We start from the raw sequence: 22,362 nt of genomic DNA, 5'->3' as shown, positions 1-22,362 counted from the left end.
ACATGAACAATATAATAATGCAGCTTCATAGCGAATGTCTTGAGCATCCCACAATACTCAGCACTAATAGAAGCATATCAAAAATAAGCACTCAAAAGAAAGGCACATGAACAATATAATAATGCAGCTTCATAGCGAATGTCTTGAGCATCCCACAATACTCAGCACTAATAGAAGCATATCAAAAATAAGCACTCAAAAGAAAGGCACATGAACAATATAATAATGCAGCTTCATAGCGAATGACTTGAGCATCCCACAATACTCAGCACTAATAGAAGCATATCAAAAATAAGCACTCAAAAGAAAGGCACATGAACAATATAATAATGCAGCTTCATAGCGAATGTCTTGAGCATCCCACAATACTCAGCACTAATAGAAGCATATCAAAAATAAGCACTCAAAAGAAAGGCACATGAACAATATAATAATGCAGCTTCATAGCGAATGACTTGAGCATCCCACAATACTCAGCACTAATAGAAGCATATCAAAAATAAGCACTCAAAAGAAAGGCACATGAACAATATAATAATGCAGCTTCATAGCGAATGTCTTGAGCATCCCACAATACTCAGCACTAATAGAAGCATATCAAAAATAAGCACTCAAAAGAAAGGCACATGAACAATATAATAATGCAGCTTCATAGCGAATGACTTGAGCATCCCACAATACTCAGCACTAATAGAAGCATATCAAAAATAAGCACTCAAAAGAAAGGCACAAAAGAGGCTAGCAGATACAAGAATATGTACATTGGAAAGCCATGTCAAATGCATTATATATGTACACACACAAAACACCCAAAATTTAATGACCTTTGAACAGGGTCAGTTTCGTGTTCAAATTACGGACATAATTGTGTCTCATTTCTGAGGCATGCTGCTGTCCCTTGTGATGCAGCCGTATTTTAAAATATTCCAGAAGCACAGCTCTAATTAAATTGTTCACATGGTTTTCCTCAAGAGAGTGATCCGTTATGTGAATTCTCAGATTGGAAAACACATCAGTGACCTGTGACAAGGATTCAGTCATTAAAATAGGTAGAATACACCGTTTAGTGATTTTTCCCATGCCGTCATACACTCTAAATACTCTTTCACCAACCTTACATATTTTAACAATGTCTTTAGAAGGCACAAATAAGCCACCTTTATCCTTTCTAGCTAAGAAACTGTCACTTGCAGGCACACGATTGACCTCAATTTCTTGAAGACACTCTTCACATTTTAAAATGCTCAAAATTTTCTTCTGAACAAAGCCAGAGATGTATTCAACCACATCTGATACATATTGGCTCAGAGATGACAGCGAACAATTTCTAGCATAAGGATGATCATCATCAATAGCAAGAATATTTGTATTCACTCCATTTTCCCCATGAAATTTATTGATCATCTCCATATGTGGGTTACCACTTGCAATGCCAGAGGAGACAAATAGAATATTTGTCTTGTCAATGGCCAAGCAATTTGCATACAGGGAACATTTGACATTATTATGGACCAAGATCCGTTTGTACGCTGCTTTAAACTGCCTAGCAGTTGGGTTGTTGTTGTGCCCTCCCCGGCTTCTTATGGCAGAGAAAAAAGTTTCCAAATGATCCTGACTCATTTTGTAAGTCAAAATAAATGAAACAAAGGGATCGCTAAGCAACTTCACTGACAATTTTCTGACACTGTCAATACACATTAAAAAACCCAAAAACCCTGTCTTCCTGTTTGACAATAACAGTGGTGGCCCATTGGCTGTCTGCTTCAGCCCTTTGATGTAAACTGATACATCATCAAAAAACTGCATCACCTTACTTACATTTGCCATTTTAATAGGCGACTTGAATCCCTTACTAAGCAGATTTCTGCTATTTAAAACATCAAACAAGTTATTGAAGTACCTAATAAATTTGACAGTGGCTTCCGATCCCTTAAACTCCTCCACCTTTAGATCTTTGTTTAGGTACTCTAAGGCTGTCGCAACACTATTGCTTAGCGTCTGAGCAGCAATTTTAACTTTCATCTTTTGCCTAAACCAATTTATGTGTTCAGGTTTCAATTTATTAGCAGCATGTAGCCCTTCATTTGCTTGAAACCTTTGTAGGGCAGCAATATATTCCCACTTAATTAATCCTCCCTCAGCATCAACAATGCATCCTTTACTTGCCAAAGTATTGCGGACAAGTTTCAGCATGTGACATGCATCTAGCAGTACATATAAATTTTTACCTGTACCTTCATGCTGAAATTCCGAGGACAGGTTTTCAGGGTCAATTGATGCCCCAAGGAACTTCGCCATGGCCAGATTAGTACTGGTCCCATCAAATGTAAGTGAGACAACTTCAACACCTGTTTCACTTAACTCGTCAATAACTCTATGCACCAAATTACCTCTTTCTGAGGCAGAGAGTCCATCAATCAAGTAGTACGAAACTGGTACCTTCCAGCTTCCATTCAGGCATGTGGCCATGAAGACCAGAGCTTCCTTTGCCACAGGTAATTCGTCATCATCTAAATTGGTTCCATAATCAATGTAGCCACTGAAATTCGAGCCATCCCACTCCACGTGCTTCCGTATTGCCATTTCGTCAAACATCAGCCCACAGTATATCTTCTTACCTTCATGCCTTGCCTCATCTGCTTTCATTTTCAGCATACTTAATGCCTCTGAGGTCATGCCAGGTGCACCATCTACCACACTGTACCATTTTCTCAGAGTAGCTGGATGAGGGAGACCAAGGCTGAAAGTACTCCTAACATAATTGTATGCCTTGGCGCTATAGAAGTTCAGGGTCAATGCAAAGCTCCTCAGCTCCTCCGGATACTTTGCATGAGAAGCACCTTGCTCCATTCTGCAAACCATCTCCTTCACACATGCTGGGACTGACGTCTGTAATGCAAAGAGGAGTTAGTTACCCACTGAATAAAAACCTCCACATCAAAAATCAAAATATGCAAAAATCATTTACGAAGTAGAAGTCTACTCATCAATGGCCAAGCAGAGCCTTTTGGCTAAGTCAATCTTACCTCTAGAGTGGAGCAAGCACCATCACTCATATTAAACTTCCCCTTCACATCATTTAAAAGGGACTTAAGAGAATCAATTTGTTTCTTCAGCCTTGATTCCTTTGTCTGCAAATATTTAATCCTCTTCTTTTGCAATTCAATCTGATCCTTTGCAAGAGTCAAAAATTTTCTCGCCTTTGTAGGCGACGTCATCTCAACCTCTGAGAAGTCGCCCAGGTACCGAAGAGGTCGTTTCCTCTCTCTGGAGGGTCCTAGCAATGAAAAGAGAATCATGATAACTCTAGGCATAATGTCATATATCACTCTAATGTAAGAATTAGCACTACTAACATAAAATGTGTGTGATGTGTCTGCAGGTTTTCAATTCAGCCAGTTTTCAATTCAGTAACAATCCCACTAAATGAGAATATAGTAAGCCCACAACTTAACGAATGGATCATCAGCAATGAGGTATTTAGTGACAGAATAGAAACAAATTATTCATCTAACAAGCCAACTAAGACATTATTGAAGAGTTCTCATAACAATCCCACTAAATGAGAATAAAGTAAGCCCACAACTTAACGAATGGATCATCAGCAATGAGGTATTTAGTGACAGAATAGAAACAAATTATTCATCTAACAAGCCAACTAAGACATTATTGAAGAGTTCTCATAACAATCCCACTAAATGAGAATAAAGTAAGCCCACAACTGAACGAATGGATCATCAGCAATGAGGTATTTAGTGACAGAATAGAAACAAATTAATCACCTAACAAGCCAACTTAGACATTATTGAAGAGTTCTCATAACAATCCCACTAAATGAGAATAAAGTAAGTCCACAACTGAACGAATGGATCATCAGCAATGAGGTATTTAGTGACAGAATAGAAACAAATTATTCATCTAACAAGCCAACTAAGACATTATTGAAGAGTTCTCATAACAATCCCACTAAATGAGAATAAAGTAAGCCCACAACTTAACGAATGGATCATCAGCAATGAGGTATTTAGTGACAGAATAGAAACAAATTATTCATCTAACAAGCCAACTAAGACATTATTGAAGAGTTCTCATAACAATCCCACTAAATGAGAATAAAGTAAGCCCACAACTGAACGAATGGATATTCAGCAATGAGGTATTTAGTGACAGAATAGAAACAAATTATTCATCTAACAAGCCAACTAAGACATTATTGAAGAGTTTTCATAACAATCCCACTAAATGAGAATAAAGTAAGTCCACAACTGAACGAATGGATCATCAGCAATGAGGTATTTAGTGACAGAATAGAAACAAATTAATCACCTAACAAGCCAACTAAGACATTATTGAAGAGTTCTCATAACAATCCCACTAAATGAGAATAAAGTAAGCCCACAACTGAACAAATGGATCATCAGCAATGAGGTATTTAGTGACGGAATAGAAACAAATTAATCACCTAACAAGCCAACTAAGACATTATTGAAGAGTTCTCATAACAATCCCACTAAATGAGAATAAAGTAAGTCCACAACTGAACGAATGGATCACCAGCAATGAGGTATTTAGTGACAGAATAGAAACAAATTAATCACCTAACAAGCCAACTTAGACATTATTGAAGAGTTCTCATAACAATCCCACTAAATGAGAATAAAGTAAGTCCACAACTGAACGAATGGATCATCAGCAATGAGGTATTTAGCGACAGAATAGAAACAAATTAATCACCTAACAAACCAACTTAGACATTATTGAAGAGTTCTCATAACAATCCCACTAAATGAGAATAAAGTAAGCCCACAACTGAACGAATGGATCATCAGCAATGAGGTATTTAGTGACAGAATAGGAACAAATTAATCACCTAACAAGCCAACTTAGACATTATTGAAGAGTTCTCATAACAATCCCACTAAATGAGAATAAAGTAAGTCCATAACTGAACAAATGGATCATCAGCAATGAGGTATTTAGTGACAGAATAGAAACAAATTAATCACCTAACAAGCCAACTTAGACATTATTGAAGATTTCTCATAACAATCCTACCAATTTGAAGCACCAACAAAATTTTGTTTCATAAATTTAATCAACAACTGCCACCAATACATTGTTGACCAAACAATTACTATCTTAACTTCACAATTATTATTAATACATAATACAAATCAAATCCTGGCTACAACCGTCTTGCAATATATCAAATTTAACCCATTCAATGTTGTTATTGTGCATTGAATTGCATTCCGAGTTGGTATTTCGAGTTAAATTAATCTCTTTCACTCTCTAATCATTGTTGTTGAATAAATTTTACCTACAACAGTAAACTCAAGAATAACAAATAATAAATGCCAATTGGAAGATAAGCAGCAATGTTGTTTTCGTAATTCACTGCAATAATTCTGATGTTAAATATGCTTGGCTGACATCACCGAATGACACTAATAGATGGAGATTAATCATATTTTGAAGCATCCCAAGTCGTCCCAATGATATTGTAGCTGCTTACTAACGTTACCCATGTATATCATATCATAAATCCTAGTACTTTTCCACGGTACGTATACTTTCAAACTCTTACTGGGTTCCGAATGAGCATTCCTCAATGATATGCAAATAACTCCTGTAAGCCCGTTTGATAATTATGAAAATTCAATACACACGACGCCAAAGTTGACCTTACTTGATAATAATAAACAATAATTCCAATTTATGCAATACACTAGTGAATACTTACATAAAACATATACTGTGGACCAACGTAAACGTATTATTTTTTTATTCTTTTATTTTCCTTTTAATATGCTCGTAGCAATGGCTAACACCAATAATTAAACATAAATAAAACATGCTCATCAATTACCACACTATTACCTGGTATAGGTGATTCCACTTGAGGATTTCCATCGCCACGTGGTCTGATCTCATCGGATTGTGCAGATTCTGAGAAGAGAAAAACTTTTTTATGATCTGCAAGGAATGAATAAATCCAAAAGATGAGTAATAAGTATAAAAACTTACCAAAACTGTCCGGATGTAACGCTTCACATGGTGTAGAATCGCTTAATAACGATCTCGATTTCGGCGGTTTCCTTTCTGTATTTTTCTTCATCAAATGATGAGGAAACTCGAATAGTGAAGGAATAGCATCCGGCTTAAGCCAGCGGCCACCGAATCTTTCTTGCACAAAACATTGCCTGGCAAAATGCTTTGAACAAAGCTTGGAATATGGCGTTGGCACGAATCCCTCCCTTTTCAGCGCAATAATCCATTTCCTTTTCAGTTCTAGGTCACTAGGAAAACTATTGTACGTAGAAAAGATAATACACTGCTATGAGTTGATTCCAAAAGAAGTAAATAAAAAATTTGGCTAGCGATAATATTCAGAGAGATGAGCAAGTGAGTCCTTTCATGCTATCCTCGCACCGTGACAAAATATACATAAAACTCTCAATATAATCCACCACAATCATTTACGCACAGAAAAGTATATACAATATGGACCTTGAAACGATATTATCTCACCTGTGAAAAGATATTCCATTTCCTTTTACAAATCTTTCTTTGCAAGCGTAGGCACAACACGAGTGAACCATGTTTCAACGTGCGGAGTTAAGGAAGATCTGCCACATAGCACGTGACCAACCTCCGCCTCATCCCTCCCTCATGTTCGTGACGTCATGCTCCATCTAGCTATATTCAAGGTCTATGGTGTAGCTAGTGTACTTAGTTAGAAGGATTCTTAGTTGCGGTTTTTACCACTAGAGACACATCTGCAAGAAGCCGAATTTCCCCCTTTAAATCATAAGAGTTTGTATTTATGCTTTAAATATTAGCCTCTTTCCCTTAGACAAAATGCATGAAAATTTCACTGAAGTGATATGACCTATCCGTTAAATGGTTTTAAAGTAACAGAATAACTATTGATATTAATTTTTGGGTCAGAAGTGGAATTTAAGCGCCATATCGGTGGCCTCGGTGACAAACATAATTCCCAAATTTCTTTAATGTGCAATTCAGAAAAGGTTTTCTAAGTAGGCATTTCGGAGTTCATGCAAATAAACTCAATATTATATCAGTTTACGTCCAGAATGCAAGAATTCATCTTTTTCGATGGTATACAAGGTTCGCTAGCGGGAGGAATTGCAGCTACAAAACTGGACTCTAAAACACTCTTTGCTTATCTTGTCCGATATAAAATAGGGAAACATATACAATAAAAGGGACTATAAGAAGCTCACATTAAATATCACCTAAAAATCACATTGCAACAAATAGACATAAAATACTTAAATACTCTTTTGACACCCTGGTTTACAACAGCCCAGTCAAGCAAAGATTATTTTAGACTCAGGGCTTTAACTGCGTATCTTACCACGAGAAGACTAAGTATACAGTGGGCCTACTACCGACAAATGAAGAATCCTTCCATTTGCATTAATTTAAACTGATATATTATTGAGCTTTATTGCATGAGTCCTGACATGTTTATTTTGGAAAAAACATTAGTGAACTTCAAAATAAAGAAATTCTGAAACCCTTTTGCTTACAAAAGGGGGTTAAGCATTGTAACTGTAAGGGAGCTGAAATTGGGCTTAAATTCCTTTCTGGTCTTATATATGTATATAATTTTAACAAAAAGTTGATAATCTTCCGTAAATAAAAGGAATATTGATGAATTTCAAATGAAATGACCATTTGATGTATCAAATGGAAAGCAAGTGGTCTTCAAACACGGATATTTGGCCTATTTTATAGGTATGCCCTTAGCGGAAGAAAAAGCAACTATAAAACCGCGATTCTAAACCAATCTTGTATACATGGTCTTACGATAATATGGTTATTTCGCAGATGTGACCGTGTCAAATGATCATGAAAATTGTTGATAATATCCTCTATCCATGCTGTTGCATCGTGATATGTATTTGAGGTGATTTATTAATAGCAGACTTATATGGACCTTTCCTTGAGCACTCCTCATTGTTTTCACATATCATCCAAGTGAAAGTAGTTTCCTTCTGGGATTTTGTGATCGTTGTCAGTGCTGTGTGGATGATTTCTTTGAAGATTGGTATGATTTAAAGATTGCATGAGATTTTGAAGTGAAAAAATGAGTCGTACCACTGTAATTATCACGGATTCGTCGGGAAGGAATTCAGGGAATGAACGTTGCAGACTTTGTAGGAAGAATCATGGTTATTATTACAACATATTCAATTCGGAAGTAGAATGCAAAACAACTGTTAAGGATGCCCTGCATGATTTAATCGGTCTACAAGTAAGGACATATTATTTCTTATCAATGTTTTTACAATGGTGTTACTTCATGTCGCGTTTGCCCAGATAATTTCGAATTATGTTGACGAATTACTTGTTTTTTGCTATCTCAGGTTGCTGTGGGAGATGGCCTGCCCACTACCATGTGTCCACTGTGTTTGAAGAAACTCACGGAATTCAGTGTTTTCAAAAACACTTGTTTGGAATCAAACGCCGTTCTGAGAAAACTTTTACCGAGAAATTACTGCACGGTGAGTACTTTCCGTTTTTTTCTAATCTTATTAGAAGCCTGGTACATCATAAGTTTCGGTGAGTGTAAAGTGACACCCCTGCGTTGTGTCGACAGCAGAAAGAACTGAAGGGAAACGAGTGTTTGCGGAATGAAATAGTTATTGTATAAATTTGTAACGATTAACTGAATATGGTGATAGATTAATCACTTGGTGGCTCAAGAGGAGGAAAAATATTGTGTTATTGCTTGATGCCGCTGAATCTCATATTAACTTTATAAGCACTTCGATTAACGATCAATTGTAAATTGAGGCTGCTTTTTGTCAAGCTAAAATAATCGGGGGAATGAATGGCCCTTGTACGTGGTCTATGTAAAAGTGTTAGAAGACCAATTTCCCACAAACGGTTTTTCCCTTTCTGTGAATCCTTGGCAAGATGCTATTTATGTTGCAGTTGCTTGTTCAGTGGCAACGACTGAAGACATTAGTCTTCTGGCAAAACTTGGTGTGTACTAAACAATGATATCTAGGAAAGTATGGCATTCATATTGAACATTGATCAATTCATAAAGGTAATAAATCCATTAGGCTGTACCACACTCCCTCTTTAAGTATTCCAAAGGGTAACCGGAGTATATGAAAAGGAACAAACAAATCCATAGCCATTTACTACTAAATAATGAAATGTGAGAGACCTAAAAGTTAGTTTATCAGTTGTCAAGCATAGCCTCATGTGGATGTAAACATATGCAAATATATCGGCTTAAACGAGATGCATTTAAGTTCATGCATAGATTTTTGATTCTTATGATCTATTTTGAGGTCTGTTTCCTTAAAACCTTTTTTTATTTGTTTCGATATCATTTTGTGTAGTAATTGCGTGATATTTGAAATGGGATAATGTTTTATTTTGTTGATCAATTTTATTCAGTTAGATTGAAGCATGTGGGCAGATATCATTTTTTAAAGTCACAATGGAATGTTTATTGTTGTTGAGTGATTTTTTTCAGGATATATTCGACTCTATGCAGATTTCTGTGGTGAAATAATTTTTTCACCTACATGTTGACTTTAAAATGTTCATTCCCTAGATTTATTTATTTTGTATTATAATGGCTGATGCGATTAATAATTAAAAAACTGTGGGCAATGTATTCTATGGGTTTGATTCACCCTACTATAGAAATGGACTATCTGGATTTCTTATAGGTGACATGTCAGAGGGAGGAAGTTGTCCATCGCTAGCTGCAATTTTTCCCGGTCACTGTAGCAGAGCTATAAGACAATAATGGTTAAAGTGTTCATCTTTTGAGGCTCCCCATGAATCAAGCCATTTATTTTTATGCCTTCAAATGAGCGAAACTGCTGATCTGCCAGAACGTGTACCATCGAACGGAACGAGTAATTATCAGATGGTGCAATGTTGGGGAAATTCTGCGTGTGAGTTCGGTCTTGCCATTTGAGATTTTCCTGTTAGATTTTAGCAGGTTTTGCAATGCCAATTCAAGCATTGTTATGCTGTAGAATCGCTGTCGAATAATTAGGGACCCTAGGTTCTTGGTTTTGCATTACTTCCAACGCATGTAAGTGCTTGGAAATGGCTTTATGGTAATAACTAATACAAAGCAAGCTCTTTTGAGTTTGGCATTGATCTTCTTTGAGCAATGGCTCCAATTCAGCTTCTTTGATGGCTTTTGTTCTTTATTCTCATGGACAGTTGTCAACATTGAAACACCTGTCTTTGAAGCAATGCAGCCAATCATGGCATATTGTTTCCCTTAGAGCAGCATCACCATAAAATTTTTGGAGCTGCCATGCATTTCAGCTACTATTTTCATTGATTGAAAGAAGATATTCAACTCTTCCCGCGATCACTGGTTAATTGGCGCAAACTTAGAAATTATCACCCAAGAATAAGTATATATTGCGGAGACAAACTCATCATAGTTGTTGAGTAGTTTGTGCACCATGTGTCTAAGCTTCAGTCATGGTGTTTCAAGTATGTCGAAATCCAGCAGTGATCGATCCCACAGCCACCTATTGATAGACAGCAGGAACTTGGTTTCATACCTGATACATAATTTTCTACATGATAGGTTTAAGGATAATAATATTAGGGATAGTTAAAAAAACAGTTGAATGAAATAATTTTAGTATTGAAGGTTACTTTCAGGTGTCTTTTCTTTCTGCATAAATATAACACCACATATTCTCTTTTGGAGTTCATATTTGAATATTAAAAGAGATCCAGAACAGAATAAATATATTGAAAATATGTTCTACATCAATGGTTCCTATTCTAAGGCTCCACAGTTAAGATAAGAATAAATAGTTATTTTGGCCTTTCATAAGGAACAACTCTGAAAATTATATTTGCAGAAGCAAATTAAGAGTTGGAATGAGAATCTATTTTTCCCATTCCCTTAACTGACAATCCCAATCCTCATTCCTTATTATAAGGAGCCCTAATTTAACCCGTTAACGCCTAGCGGTACCAAATGGTACCAGCTGGTAGTGCCATGTTAAACGTAACTTTTTTTAATTATTTATCGTAATTTATCAGGACTTATGAGAAATATAAATTGCGGAGAACATCTTAATTACATTTTCCAAAACTTTAGGTGTTTTAAAGCTGTTTTTAAGGCATTTAGAACCGTTTGAAATTTGGGAATTATCGACTAGCCCAAAAAATAAACGGAATATTTTAGAGCAAGCATTTCATTTTCTTTACTTACGCCCCATGTATTGCTAATATGTACAAAGGTTTTTTATGTAATTACGATTTTTTTAGCCTGTACATCTCGTATAAAGTATAATTATAATTTGAGGTGAGCCTAATATATTCGGATATTATGGTGCCAAGTATGTTGGTGGTACCATATGGTACCGCCAGGCGTAACCCTTAGTGGTAAAAGAATAAATTTGTCACCTAATGACTCAGAGTTTCATTGACATTTACATAAATGATTGCCTTAAGTATGGCATGAACTTTTTAATTCATACGTTACCGGGTTAAAAAAGGAAATTTTGATTTTAAAAAGATGTTTGGTTATAACTCTTACCTTCTTTGTAGAGTATTGAAGGAGATGGATTAGCTGATAACAAGTCTGGGCCTTCTGTGGAGACAGAAGACCAAACCACTGAAATATGCATTCCTGTGCAAGACTGCCTACTGCCCAGGAACGATAAGCTGGTAAGTTTTATTATCATATGCAGTGAACCGTGAGTTGGACCACCTTCAGCTGTACAAAGGTTGTATGAAGAAAGAGGGTGTGTCTGTCATAAATGTTATTATTCCAACGTACTTTTATTGACACTTTGGCAAGTGGCCTTCTTGCCTCCACTGCAAGGGAAGGGGTTGAGGGTGCAAGCGAATTAAAGCTCTATACAATTGAAGAATCTCACCTCTTTCCTTGCAGTGGGTAACAAAAGGCTGTGCTCCTGCAATAAAGGAGTGTGGATCCCCAGTGATAGGTACTGTTCGTTGGAAGTACAGTGAGCGTTCTTCAAGATTCCTTTTCTAATAATTACGATGATGCTGGAGTATTTACAGACAGTGTAACCCATTTTGCTCCAAGTTTCTAAGAACTGAAAACAGGCATTCTTATCTAAAAAGAAGCCATTTTTTTCCTTTTTATGTTGTCTGCAAGTGTTGCAGTGTACTTGCTTTTAATTTTAGCTAGTTAAATTCTGCTATTGATAAATCACATCTCAATATGATAACTATTTTATTATGAAAAATCCTGGAACCAATAAATCGTATCTCATGAAGATGCTTATTTTACGATATAAAATCCTAGGCTGATAAATCATAGCTCATTAAGAAACACAAGGTCTCAGATTGCAATCAAACTTTTTAGTGATGTAGTCCATCAGGGGCTGTCTACAAATGACCCACTATATGGGCATATATGACCAATGCTTTATACTAAAAGTGCAGTTCAACATTCACAGGTCATATTTTTTCACATTGAGCACTTAAATCATAATTCGTTTCTACTTTTCACTTAACGAATGTGAGCTGTTCATCATTATCTCGACAATTTTACCGAAAAATTTGGTTTTGGACATCTTTTTCTGAAATGTGGCAACATCATATTTTTTTCACACAGATACTTAGTTCCAATTATGTTATTTCGGTTCTTTCATTATCAAAGAAAACTTAATTCTTTTACGATATCGTTTGAATAGAAAGACATAAATTGCAGAGGTATCTAATGAAGATAATATTGCAAAGTAGCCGTAACATAAATCATAGACTGCTTTCATGATGAAAGAAATGCGTGAAATATTTAATTTTCTGAGTGTTGAAAAAACATTTATATTGTGCAGAAAATATTCCTTAGGAATACCAAATTTTTATGTTACATGTCTTATAAATTATTTTTAGTCAATCATTTATAAAAATATCCTGAATCCACTGTTAATGCATGATTTGTATCTTGATGATTGCTTCCAGCCTAATTCAGGCGAGGATGGGGACCCAATTGAGAGCTTGACTATGGCCCAGCACTCTACTACAGAGGCATTCGGTGAGTACTATTATGGGTTGCAAACAAATAACTTCATGCATGGAGGAATTGATGTCAAGAATAATGGAAAATGTACTTGTTAATCCTTTAATTAGCCAACTTTAACTATGACTTAGAAAGAATTGAGAATTTGACAGTGGCCCATGAATTCACAGTGGACACGAAGTGATCTCAATGGCTGCAAATAGCTGTATACAGATAAGGCTTACAAGGGGAGGCCACGAAACTTGCTCCTCCTTTTTCAGTGCCGTATTTTTTATGGCCTTTGGAATGGTGAACACATCCCTGAACTAGTAGTGGTTCCGTTGAATGGGCCTTAGTTTGGCCGTAATTAATTAATTTTCATGCGGTACTTTTCTTAAGCCGCGTATAGTTTCATAATGTCGCGTGATTCTGCAGGGGGGTCAGGTGGGGTAGTGGTTAGCATTTACGGCTACCACCCAGGGGACTAGGGTTCGGGGCTCCGTATATTTTGTTTACTTCCTTGTGATCATACAGCATCAACTTTTTCGTTTATTTTAACCTTTTCGAGACCGCAGAGTTTTCGTCTTAGCTTGACTGCTGTACCTAGCCCCAAGAGACTTTTCTTTCTCGTGGTATGGAGCAGTTTTGGAGGGCATTCGTTAAGAACGGTCTCGTTGAACCTTTTTCGACCCCTCCATGGTGGGACTCCACATTATCTCGGACTCCGAGAGTAGTTGTGCTCCCTCCTTTCCGGGTTTACGACCATACCTGCGGCATTGATTCGCTGTCAACTTATGTGTTGCTTATATGTATTTAGCAAATGGATAATTGTTGCTTGCACGTAAGTTACAGACATTGAATATAATTGCTCATTTTTATCTGAGCATTGTCAAATTTTAAACGAAGTTCTAAGACCATTATCAAAGCATTTGACGCAGCAACAATTTCCATGTTGATGTTTATACATAACTCGAGATATAAGTTAATATTTGTCGTAGAATTTCGTTTAAAAATTGTAAACACTGCTCAAAAGACAAACAATTCAATTCTTAGTTTATATTTCTTGAGAAATGAACAAATATTTATTTCGAAAATTGACTCTATAAACAATTGTATGACTGCTGTCCCTTACCGCTGAGAGGGGTTTTAAAAGACGAAGGGTCCGGGTACCTGCTCCCGGATTCGGAGGGTTAATCCTAAACCCCAAAGCGTTGGGTCCGAAGACAAAGGCGACCTAAACCCACGACCATCCTGAAAGGGGGAGAGCTAGAAAACATATGTATACGGGTTTCATTTTCTTGACCGGGAAAATCTCACACGTACATATACGCCCGTGGTCTCCCGGGTCAGGAAACGTCCACACGTATATACGTGTACGGTAGGGAAAAGGTTATTTGTGACATGTGTAGACGTTAGACTATTTTTTATCATCATAATGGCGTATAGGTATTTAAGCAGTGTCATTTCAAGTACGGAGATACGACGACTACAATAGCAAGGGTTGGTGTTCGCCAAAATGTTAATTTTTTCATTTCTTATACTGATCAACTTCTACATTAAAAATGAAAACCACTCTTGCGAGAGCACATGCCATTAAAGGCTGGCGGCGATCAGCAACGTACGTACGGACATAATTAATAAGAACACAAAACGATTACAAAATGCCATATTTCTGGAACACTTGTAATTCACTTTACTCCAAACGGAGTTTACTAACACAGTACCTACGTGCTAAAACAACCATCCTATCCCACCATATAATTTCCATTAATAAATAGGATGAAATAAAAGTTGATGACCCTGGACCGGGCGTGCTGGCGTATAAAATATGTCAATCTTCAAAAACCAAGGATTGCAACATCATACGTATATTCTGGGCTATAATGGCCTCGTGTATTCCTACAATGTACTTTGATTGTCTATATTGCAAATTTTCAAAGTTCGAGGTATTGTAGCTAATGTTTTTAGATCAGCAAGAGGAACCCGTCACACGTGGCGTATAAATTACGCCGCGCGACCGGCCTTCTACCACCTGTGTACTTTTATATCTGTTTCACCTATAAATGTACAAGATTTTACTAATTTCTACAAATAAAGATTAATTTTAACAAAAATCGAGTGTTATCATATATGCACATGACATGGGCAAAGTATGCCATTCGCCCGGTTATGTAGAAATAAAAGTCGTGCCTGTTAGAGGGTTAAAAGCAACAATTACACCAAATGTGTCTTGTGCTCGCCGCTTCCCAAAATCTTCCGTAGCCCTTCCAATTAATAACAAGATGCCCACCAACAAATGTCATTTCTTCGAGAAAAAAAGCCACTGTTTTAGCCCCCCGCTAATCTTTCAGTATGTTTTTGAGGAGAGTAGAAAGTGGAGCCTTCACTTCTCTGCGCTGGAAATGACACTGCTTAAATACCTAAACGCCATTATGATGATAAAAAATAGTCTCACGTCTATGCTTGTCGCAATTAAAATAAACGAAAAAGTTGACACCGTATGATCACAATGAAGTCAACAAAATATATAGCCAGCACAAAGCTCCGAACCCTGGTCCCCTGGGTGATTATGAAACTATACGCGGCTTAAGAAAAGTAGCGCATGAAAATTAATTAATTACGGCCAAATTAAGGCCCATTCAACGGAACCACTACTAGCTCAGGGATGTGTTCACCATTCCAAAGGCCATAAAAAATACGGCATTGAAAAAGGCAGAGCAAGTTTCGTGGTCTCCCCTTGTTAGACTACCATCAGACGGCACAGCACCGCACTTTCTATGATCATATGTCTCTACGGATGGCTTCAAATGAGTAAGAGCATGCCACGGTCTCCACAGCACCCATTTCAATCTGGCTGGGTGCTGTGCCCTCGACGGGCCATGAAATTCTGGCCGCTTTCAGAGGAGACAACGCTGGATTCCACAGTGCCATGCCATGGGGGACGGAAAGCGAAATGACTTCTCTTCTGAAAGTGGCATAACTGTAACTGATTGCAAAGGATGAAGAACTTGGATTAGTCATCTATCCACATTTTCTATTTTTTTAGTTATTTTGTTAGGCAGTGGGCCATGAGACCACAATGGAAGCAGTGGGTAACTGCTCTCAAGAAATAAAAATAGCTGTATATAGTTAGAGCTTAGGCTGCTTTCAGATGGGACGACAATGTTCACGGCACCGCACCATGCTTTCAAATTACCATATTTGTGTATGGATGGCTTCAAAGGAGTCAAATCTTGCCATGGTCTCCACGGCACCCATTTTAATCTGGCCCGGCACAGTACCATAAACAGAGTGAAATATGTGCAATTCTATATTGAGGCTTTCTGACGACATGAATCTATGGATTTAAGGGCACCATACCGAGAACATAGGATGGCAAAAATTCGTCTTGTCTGAAGGTGGCCCTATTGTAACCAATTGTGAAGGATGAAGGACCTGTTTTAGTCATCTGTATGTATTTTAATGGTGTTCCATAACAAAAATTTTTGTTGTACTGAAAATTTTGAATATTTAACTACTTGAACCAATGGCTAGGAAAATTTCCTTTGTCCCTTTACCAGTGACGTGCAATTCTTGTTACACTACCAGTGACGTGCGGTCTGGGAGACCGCAATAAATCAAAAATTAATAAAATGTTGCAACGTCAATTTTATTGCTTAGTTTAAGCTAAGCTTTTATTGCTAAGTTTAATTAGTGAATATATTTTAAATGAGTGCATTTCTATTCACCCTTTTTTCCTGAGGTTGGCGTTGGTCCTTTGTTAGGTTTAACAGAGAATCAAGTTTGAAGCCTCCTTGGGGTAGAAAATATCATTGACACGATATAGAATTGGGATAAATGCCCCGGAAATGAAATCAGTATGGCTGAGAAACAGGCGAACTTGATTTCCATCCCATAATTTTAGGAGTTTGGTATGCTAGTTCCGCATAGTAATGATAGAGGGGTCTCATGGTAATTTTTCTGAGTTAGATAATGTTTCTAACTATTTGTTTTATCCGTATTGCCGCCATATTGAATTCTGGGGCAGTCACATTTTCCCTTTAAACCCTTTAGTGCCATCATCAGGTGGAGCCGACGGGCATTTTCATGTGCAGAACACATAACATCGACTATAGCTGTTGTGGATTTTTCAAGCCAAATAACGGGACGTTGGCTCTCACCCTTAGGGCCACTCTCAGGCAGTTCATTCTTTCCTGCCGACATCTACAATTGGAAAACGCTTTCGTGCTATGAGAGCCATGAGAATGTTTTTAACCTTTTAATGGAGCTTTTCATTGGGGGCAAGTTGCAAAGGTATTTTCGTCCCTCAGATTTGGGACCTAGCTAAACTAGCATCTGTCCCTTACCCAGGCCACTGACCCTGTCATAGAATTCATCCACAGTCAACTCATAGCATTACCATTGTTCTTTCAACCAAACATTGCATTTTATTTTGAATAGTTCACTCTTTTAAAATAATGCCTTCGGTGAAGATGGTCATAAATGAGTGGGAGGGTCAGGCTTAATTGCCGAAAGGTAGCCCTAAGGACTGGCTAAGCTGGGTCTGTGGCTGGGCCTGAATGCATCAGAGTATTGCTGCCTCAGCTGTCACTCCTCTTCCCTCGTGCCGGTAAGAGCTGATGTCCAGTCGTGTGCCTTGCGAAATCTGTCACTAATATACCTCTTTGTCAGGTCTTCTACGTATGAAAATGTCCGTCGCCTCCACCCAATGTCCGGCACGAAAGGGTCCCACCCACCTTGCAGCCCCACACCATCTTCTACAGAGGAGGCCAGAAAGCAGGGCACTTATCCAGGTACCCATAATACCAAATTCATTGATAATATAACCACTTCACGACAGAGACTTGGGTGAGGATATAAATGAGTGGGTGTGTTGGGCATTTGTATGATATTTTTCTACTTTGATGGGGAAACAATGTTTGACACATTTATCTTACTATTATGGGTACGTCGATAAGTGCCCTACTTTCTTTCATCCTCCGTAGGGGATTAAGTGGGGCTGCAAGCAACCTAAAGCTCTAGCTTTACCAGTGATAAAGCTCAACCCTATTCCCCACAGTGAGTGCCAAAGAGCCGCACTCATAAAATTCAGGAGCGGTGATTCCCATGAGTACAGTATATTGAAATTATCCTTCTTCTGGATTCATTTTCTCTTAACTTCGCCGATGCATGAGTGTTTACAGTGTGTGTTGCTCGCCTGTAGAGTTTTGATGTGTGCGAATCGTCCTATTAGAAGAATTGCAAAATAGTCATTGGAATTGGAAGCGTTCCGTGATCATTTTCTATGATAAGTATGGGAATAAGCGGTCCTGTTTGTGTGACATTTTTCATGGTAGTTAATATTTTAATAGAACTTATTTTATCTATTTTTATGGCCCAAAGGACCGTACTGAAGTAGTAATTCAGCTGGTTTTTGATTAGTTGAAGCAGTTGTGGGTGCTAACAGGAATATTATTGGTGAAACTGGTTCATTGTGACCTGACCAAAAACTTTGCTGGTGGAAATAGGCTTACAATCGTTGGTTTGATAACAAGTAGTAGGTAAATTGAGAAAGAATTTTTATCCTGCAAGAGCAGAGCAGTGAATGCATTCCTTTTTGGTTTCCAGAGGAAATGTATGTTCATTTTATACTGCCCCAAAAAAAGAAATCAGTTATTGTTCTTTCCCCAATGCATCACGATTCTGCCATTGATGCTAAAATATAGTTACATTCTACAACATAACTAAAATGGTCGACTATCTACCAGACCAACTCTGTGCAAATTATAATGTGGTATGAAATACAAGATGGTGGCCAATGGTAATTTTTTATAATTTATTTAAAGTATTTGCTATTATATGTGTTTTCATGGTTCATTGAATAACTTCTCTAGCTATAAGAAATGATTTTTTTGTTGAATATAGCTTGGGAAATGGTTAAACTGAAATAATGAAAAAGAGTGGAATTACTACTGTACTTAATCTCTTACTGTACTTACTCCCCTGGAATACAATCCTTGCAGTCATCTTAAGGACCTTTTCCCAATCTTAAAAAGTAATAAGTCTACAGCCAATCTTTTCGTCAAGCCCCCTACTATCACCTGTAGGTGACCAGAAAACCTTTCTGATTTATTTCGCTTGACAAAACCCTTACAGAAGTCACCCACTACTCCCAATAGTATACCTTCGCCTTGTGGTCATCCTAAAAGTAGAACCTGTCCAGTTTTTACCCCTCTCTCTGTCCCCAGTCTTCTCGCCCCTTGTCTACGACCCTCCTGCGGCCTATTATACTTCCAAATATGTAATTTATCTTATTTAATTATACCGGGAACAGCCACGGTGATATCTTTTATGGAGTCACCCGCATTGCACAAATTGAGCAAAAAATCACCAGAGGAAAAATCATTCGCCTTGACTGGGATTCCAGCCCAGATCCCTGGATTTCCGGCCGAGTGCTTTAGCCAGTTAAGCTACCGAGGCATCATTCTCCCTTGTGGAAATTTGTGGACTATTCCGGACAAGGTGGTATGGACTGGATTATGTGACATGCGCATGGTGCACTGGTCTTGCGCATGGCGCCACAGCCGGAGAGCAAAGCCCGAACTTTGAACACGAGAGGTGTTTGCTCTAGACTTATTTAATTATACCGGGACTAGCCACGGTGATAACTTTTACGGAGTCACCCGCAATGCAAAAATTGTGCGAAAAATCCACTGAAGGTGAAATCCGGGTTCGAATCCCGGTCAAGGCGAATGCTTCTTCCTCTGCGTATTTTTCGCGTAATTTATCTTATTCAATGTCATCACTCTCCCTCCTTTTACATAGGTAAATCCTTAATCTAACCTAAGGATCAACAAACTCAGGGCATCATACACTCCCTCCTACTTTGTATCCATCCCTGTGGCAAAACATACAGCCACCCATAAATGTCAATTCAATGATTGTTACAATGTTTCAGTTTTGGCCTCCCTTCCCCCATAGACCACCCACTTAAATTTCATTCCACCGATTTAACCTACATATAGCTTTTTGTAAGCATTACTTCCTCCCGGCTTAAATGTTGACAGATAATCCCTTTAATTGCCTCAGCACACTCTTTCCCCCCTTGGACCCTACCTACCCTCCATTTCCCCTTCCCTCTCCCTCAGCTCTCCCATCCTTAACCTAGTCTTCTACCTACCTCTGAGGAAGGTGGATGTGTCCTACCAAAAATTTAATTCTGTGAACGCTTTTATCTTTATTGTTTCTTTTGTATGTGCCCAACCTGGGATATTTTTATGTGACATATATATTCAATGTTCATGCCACAAATATACAACATAGACACAAAAAGGAACTGTCACAAGAAAAATAAAACTTGGAGATTTCAAAGTGGTAACCTTCTTTCTCAACCAAAAAATGAGAAGCTTTCTTAACAGAAGAATGTTTCTTTGGTTGAGAAGAAAGGTAACCACTTCGAAAGCTCCGATTTTTTTCCTATGAGTGTTTTTCGTGTTTGAATGTTATAGTTATATTTTGAAATTCTTTTACAGGGCTCCCAGCTCCTGAAGAAATGCCCACGCAAATATCATCAGCTTCGTATCTCCATGATGAATGTATTGGTCCCAAATCTTTGGTGGCACAAATTGATTCCAAGACTGGAGCAGCCCGAGTAAGGATAGGAAGAAACGTTAGGGATAAAGAGTTGGAAAATTTTGGCGCTCTTGATACTGATGAGATATCATGTTGCTCAATTCCTGATGATATACTATGTAATACAAAAGAAATTGAATCACTTAAAAGCAGCGTAGGCAGAGCCACAATGACTGTTGCAGTGGACGAAGCTGGTTTTGTTGCACCAAATACTACGGATAGCCTTAGGTGTATCGGAATCTGTGGAAATGACAGGAGTGGCTGTGAGGCAGTCATGGGAGACAAAGAAGAGGTACTTGATTGCCCAAACAAAAATCCTGGGAACAAACACAGATCAAATGAAAATTCATATCATTGCTTTCAATGGAGAGATGGATTCAAGAAAAAAAATGATCTAATCGATCACACGAAAACTCATTTTGATGCTCGTAATTTTATTGCTGTAGCAGAATCATCAAACCAAGATGTATTTTCAAGCGTAAATGGCAGTTCTTGCGAGCCTATCTCCTCCAAGACCATAAGTGGAGTGGTGAGAAAAAGACTAGAGCCGAGGCAAAAGGAAAGTGGGCTTCCCAGGAAAACCAGTGGGGGGAAAGGCGATGAGAAAAATATAAGACAAGTGACGAGAAGCGTCGATGTTGAAGAGAAATCGACTTCTCAAAGTTCATCCTCAAAGTCATCATGTAATAGAAACGTATGCGATCATATGGGTGCGAGGGAGAAAGAGAGACCATTTTCACGCAGTGAGTGTACCAAGTGCTTCACTCAGAAAAGTTACCTCACCTTACACAGTCTTACACACGCAGGAATTAAAACTTATTCATGTGGTAGCAAGTCTTTCACTCAGAGAGGTAATCTCGACAGACACATGCGAACAGAGGCGGGAGAAAAACTTTATTCATGCAATGAGTGTGGAAGGTCGTTCTTGACAAAGGGCATCTTAGTGACACATTTGCGTACGCATGCGAAAGAAAAACCATATTCATGTAATGAGTGCCAAAAGAATTTCTCGTATAAGAGCCACTTAGTTAGTCATCTACGTAAGCACACGGGAGAAAAGCCTTTTTCATGCTTCGAGTGTGGAAGGTCTTTCTCGACAAAGGGCATCTTAGTGACACATATGCATACGCACACAGGAGAAAAACGTCATTCATGCAACGAATGTGAAAAGTCTTTCTCGTATAAGAGCCACTTAGCTAGTCATCTACGAACACACACGGGAGAAAAGCCTTTTTCATGCTTCGAGTGTGGAAAGTCTTTCTCGACAAAGGGCATCTTAGTGACACATTTGCGTACGCACAGTCGAGAAAAACGTTATTCGTGCAAGAAATGCAAAAGGTCGTTCTCCACAAAGGGCATCTTAGTGACACATTTGCGTACGCACAGTCGAGGAAAACGTTATACGTGCTACAAGTGTGGGAAGTCTTTCTGGACAAAGGGCATCTTAGTGACACATATGCATACGCACAGTGGAAAAAAACTTCATTAGTGTGGCAAATTTGAAATTCTTTCTCGACAAAGAGCCTCTTAGTATAGACATAAGTACACTAACGCTGGAGGAGCCTTATTTCTGGTACGTCTGCAGCAAGTCTCTAACTTATTATTGCGACCTAGAAACATTCCTACACACATAGGAGATGAATCATATCAATTTAACATTTACATGTGAGCAAAAACTATTCATGCATAGTCTGCAGCAAGTCCGTCACTCCAAGGAACAGCTCTGACTTCTACATGTGTGC

The 22,362-nt window shown here is 38.1% G+C and overlaps 1 protein-coding gene across 1 annotated transcript; it reads left to right on the top strand.

Moving 5' to 3' along the window:
- Nucleotides 1–7,864: 7,864 nt before the first annotated feature.
- LOC124172101 lies at nt 7,865–20,643 on the top strand. Its single transcript, XM_046551507.1, has 6 exons — nt 7,865–8,284; nt 8,397–8,534; nt 11,587–11,706; nt 12,973–13,045; nt 17,681–17,802; nt 20,521–20,643. Exons 1-6 carry the CDS (start codon nt 8,117–8,119, stop codon nt 20,641–20,643), a joined length of 744 nt encoding a protein of 247 aa, XP_046407463.1. The 5' UTR covers nt 7,865–8,116.
- Nucleotides 20,644–22,362: the final 1,719 nt, after the last annotated feature.

This window comes from Ischnura elegans, assembly GCF_921293095.1.
Source record: "Ischnura elegans chromosome 13 unlocalized genomic scaffold, ioIscEleg1.1 SUPER_13_unloc_1, whole genome shotgun sequence".
NCBI classification, from domain to species: Eukaryota; Metazoa; Arthropoda; class Insecta; order Odonata; family Coenagrionidae; genus Ischnura; species Ischnura elegans.
This window is presented reverse-complemented; position numbering and strand designations above follow the sequence as displayed.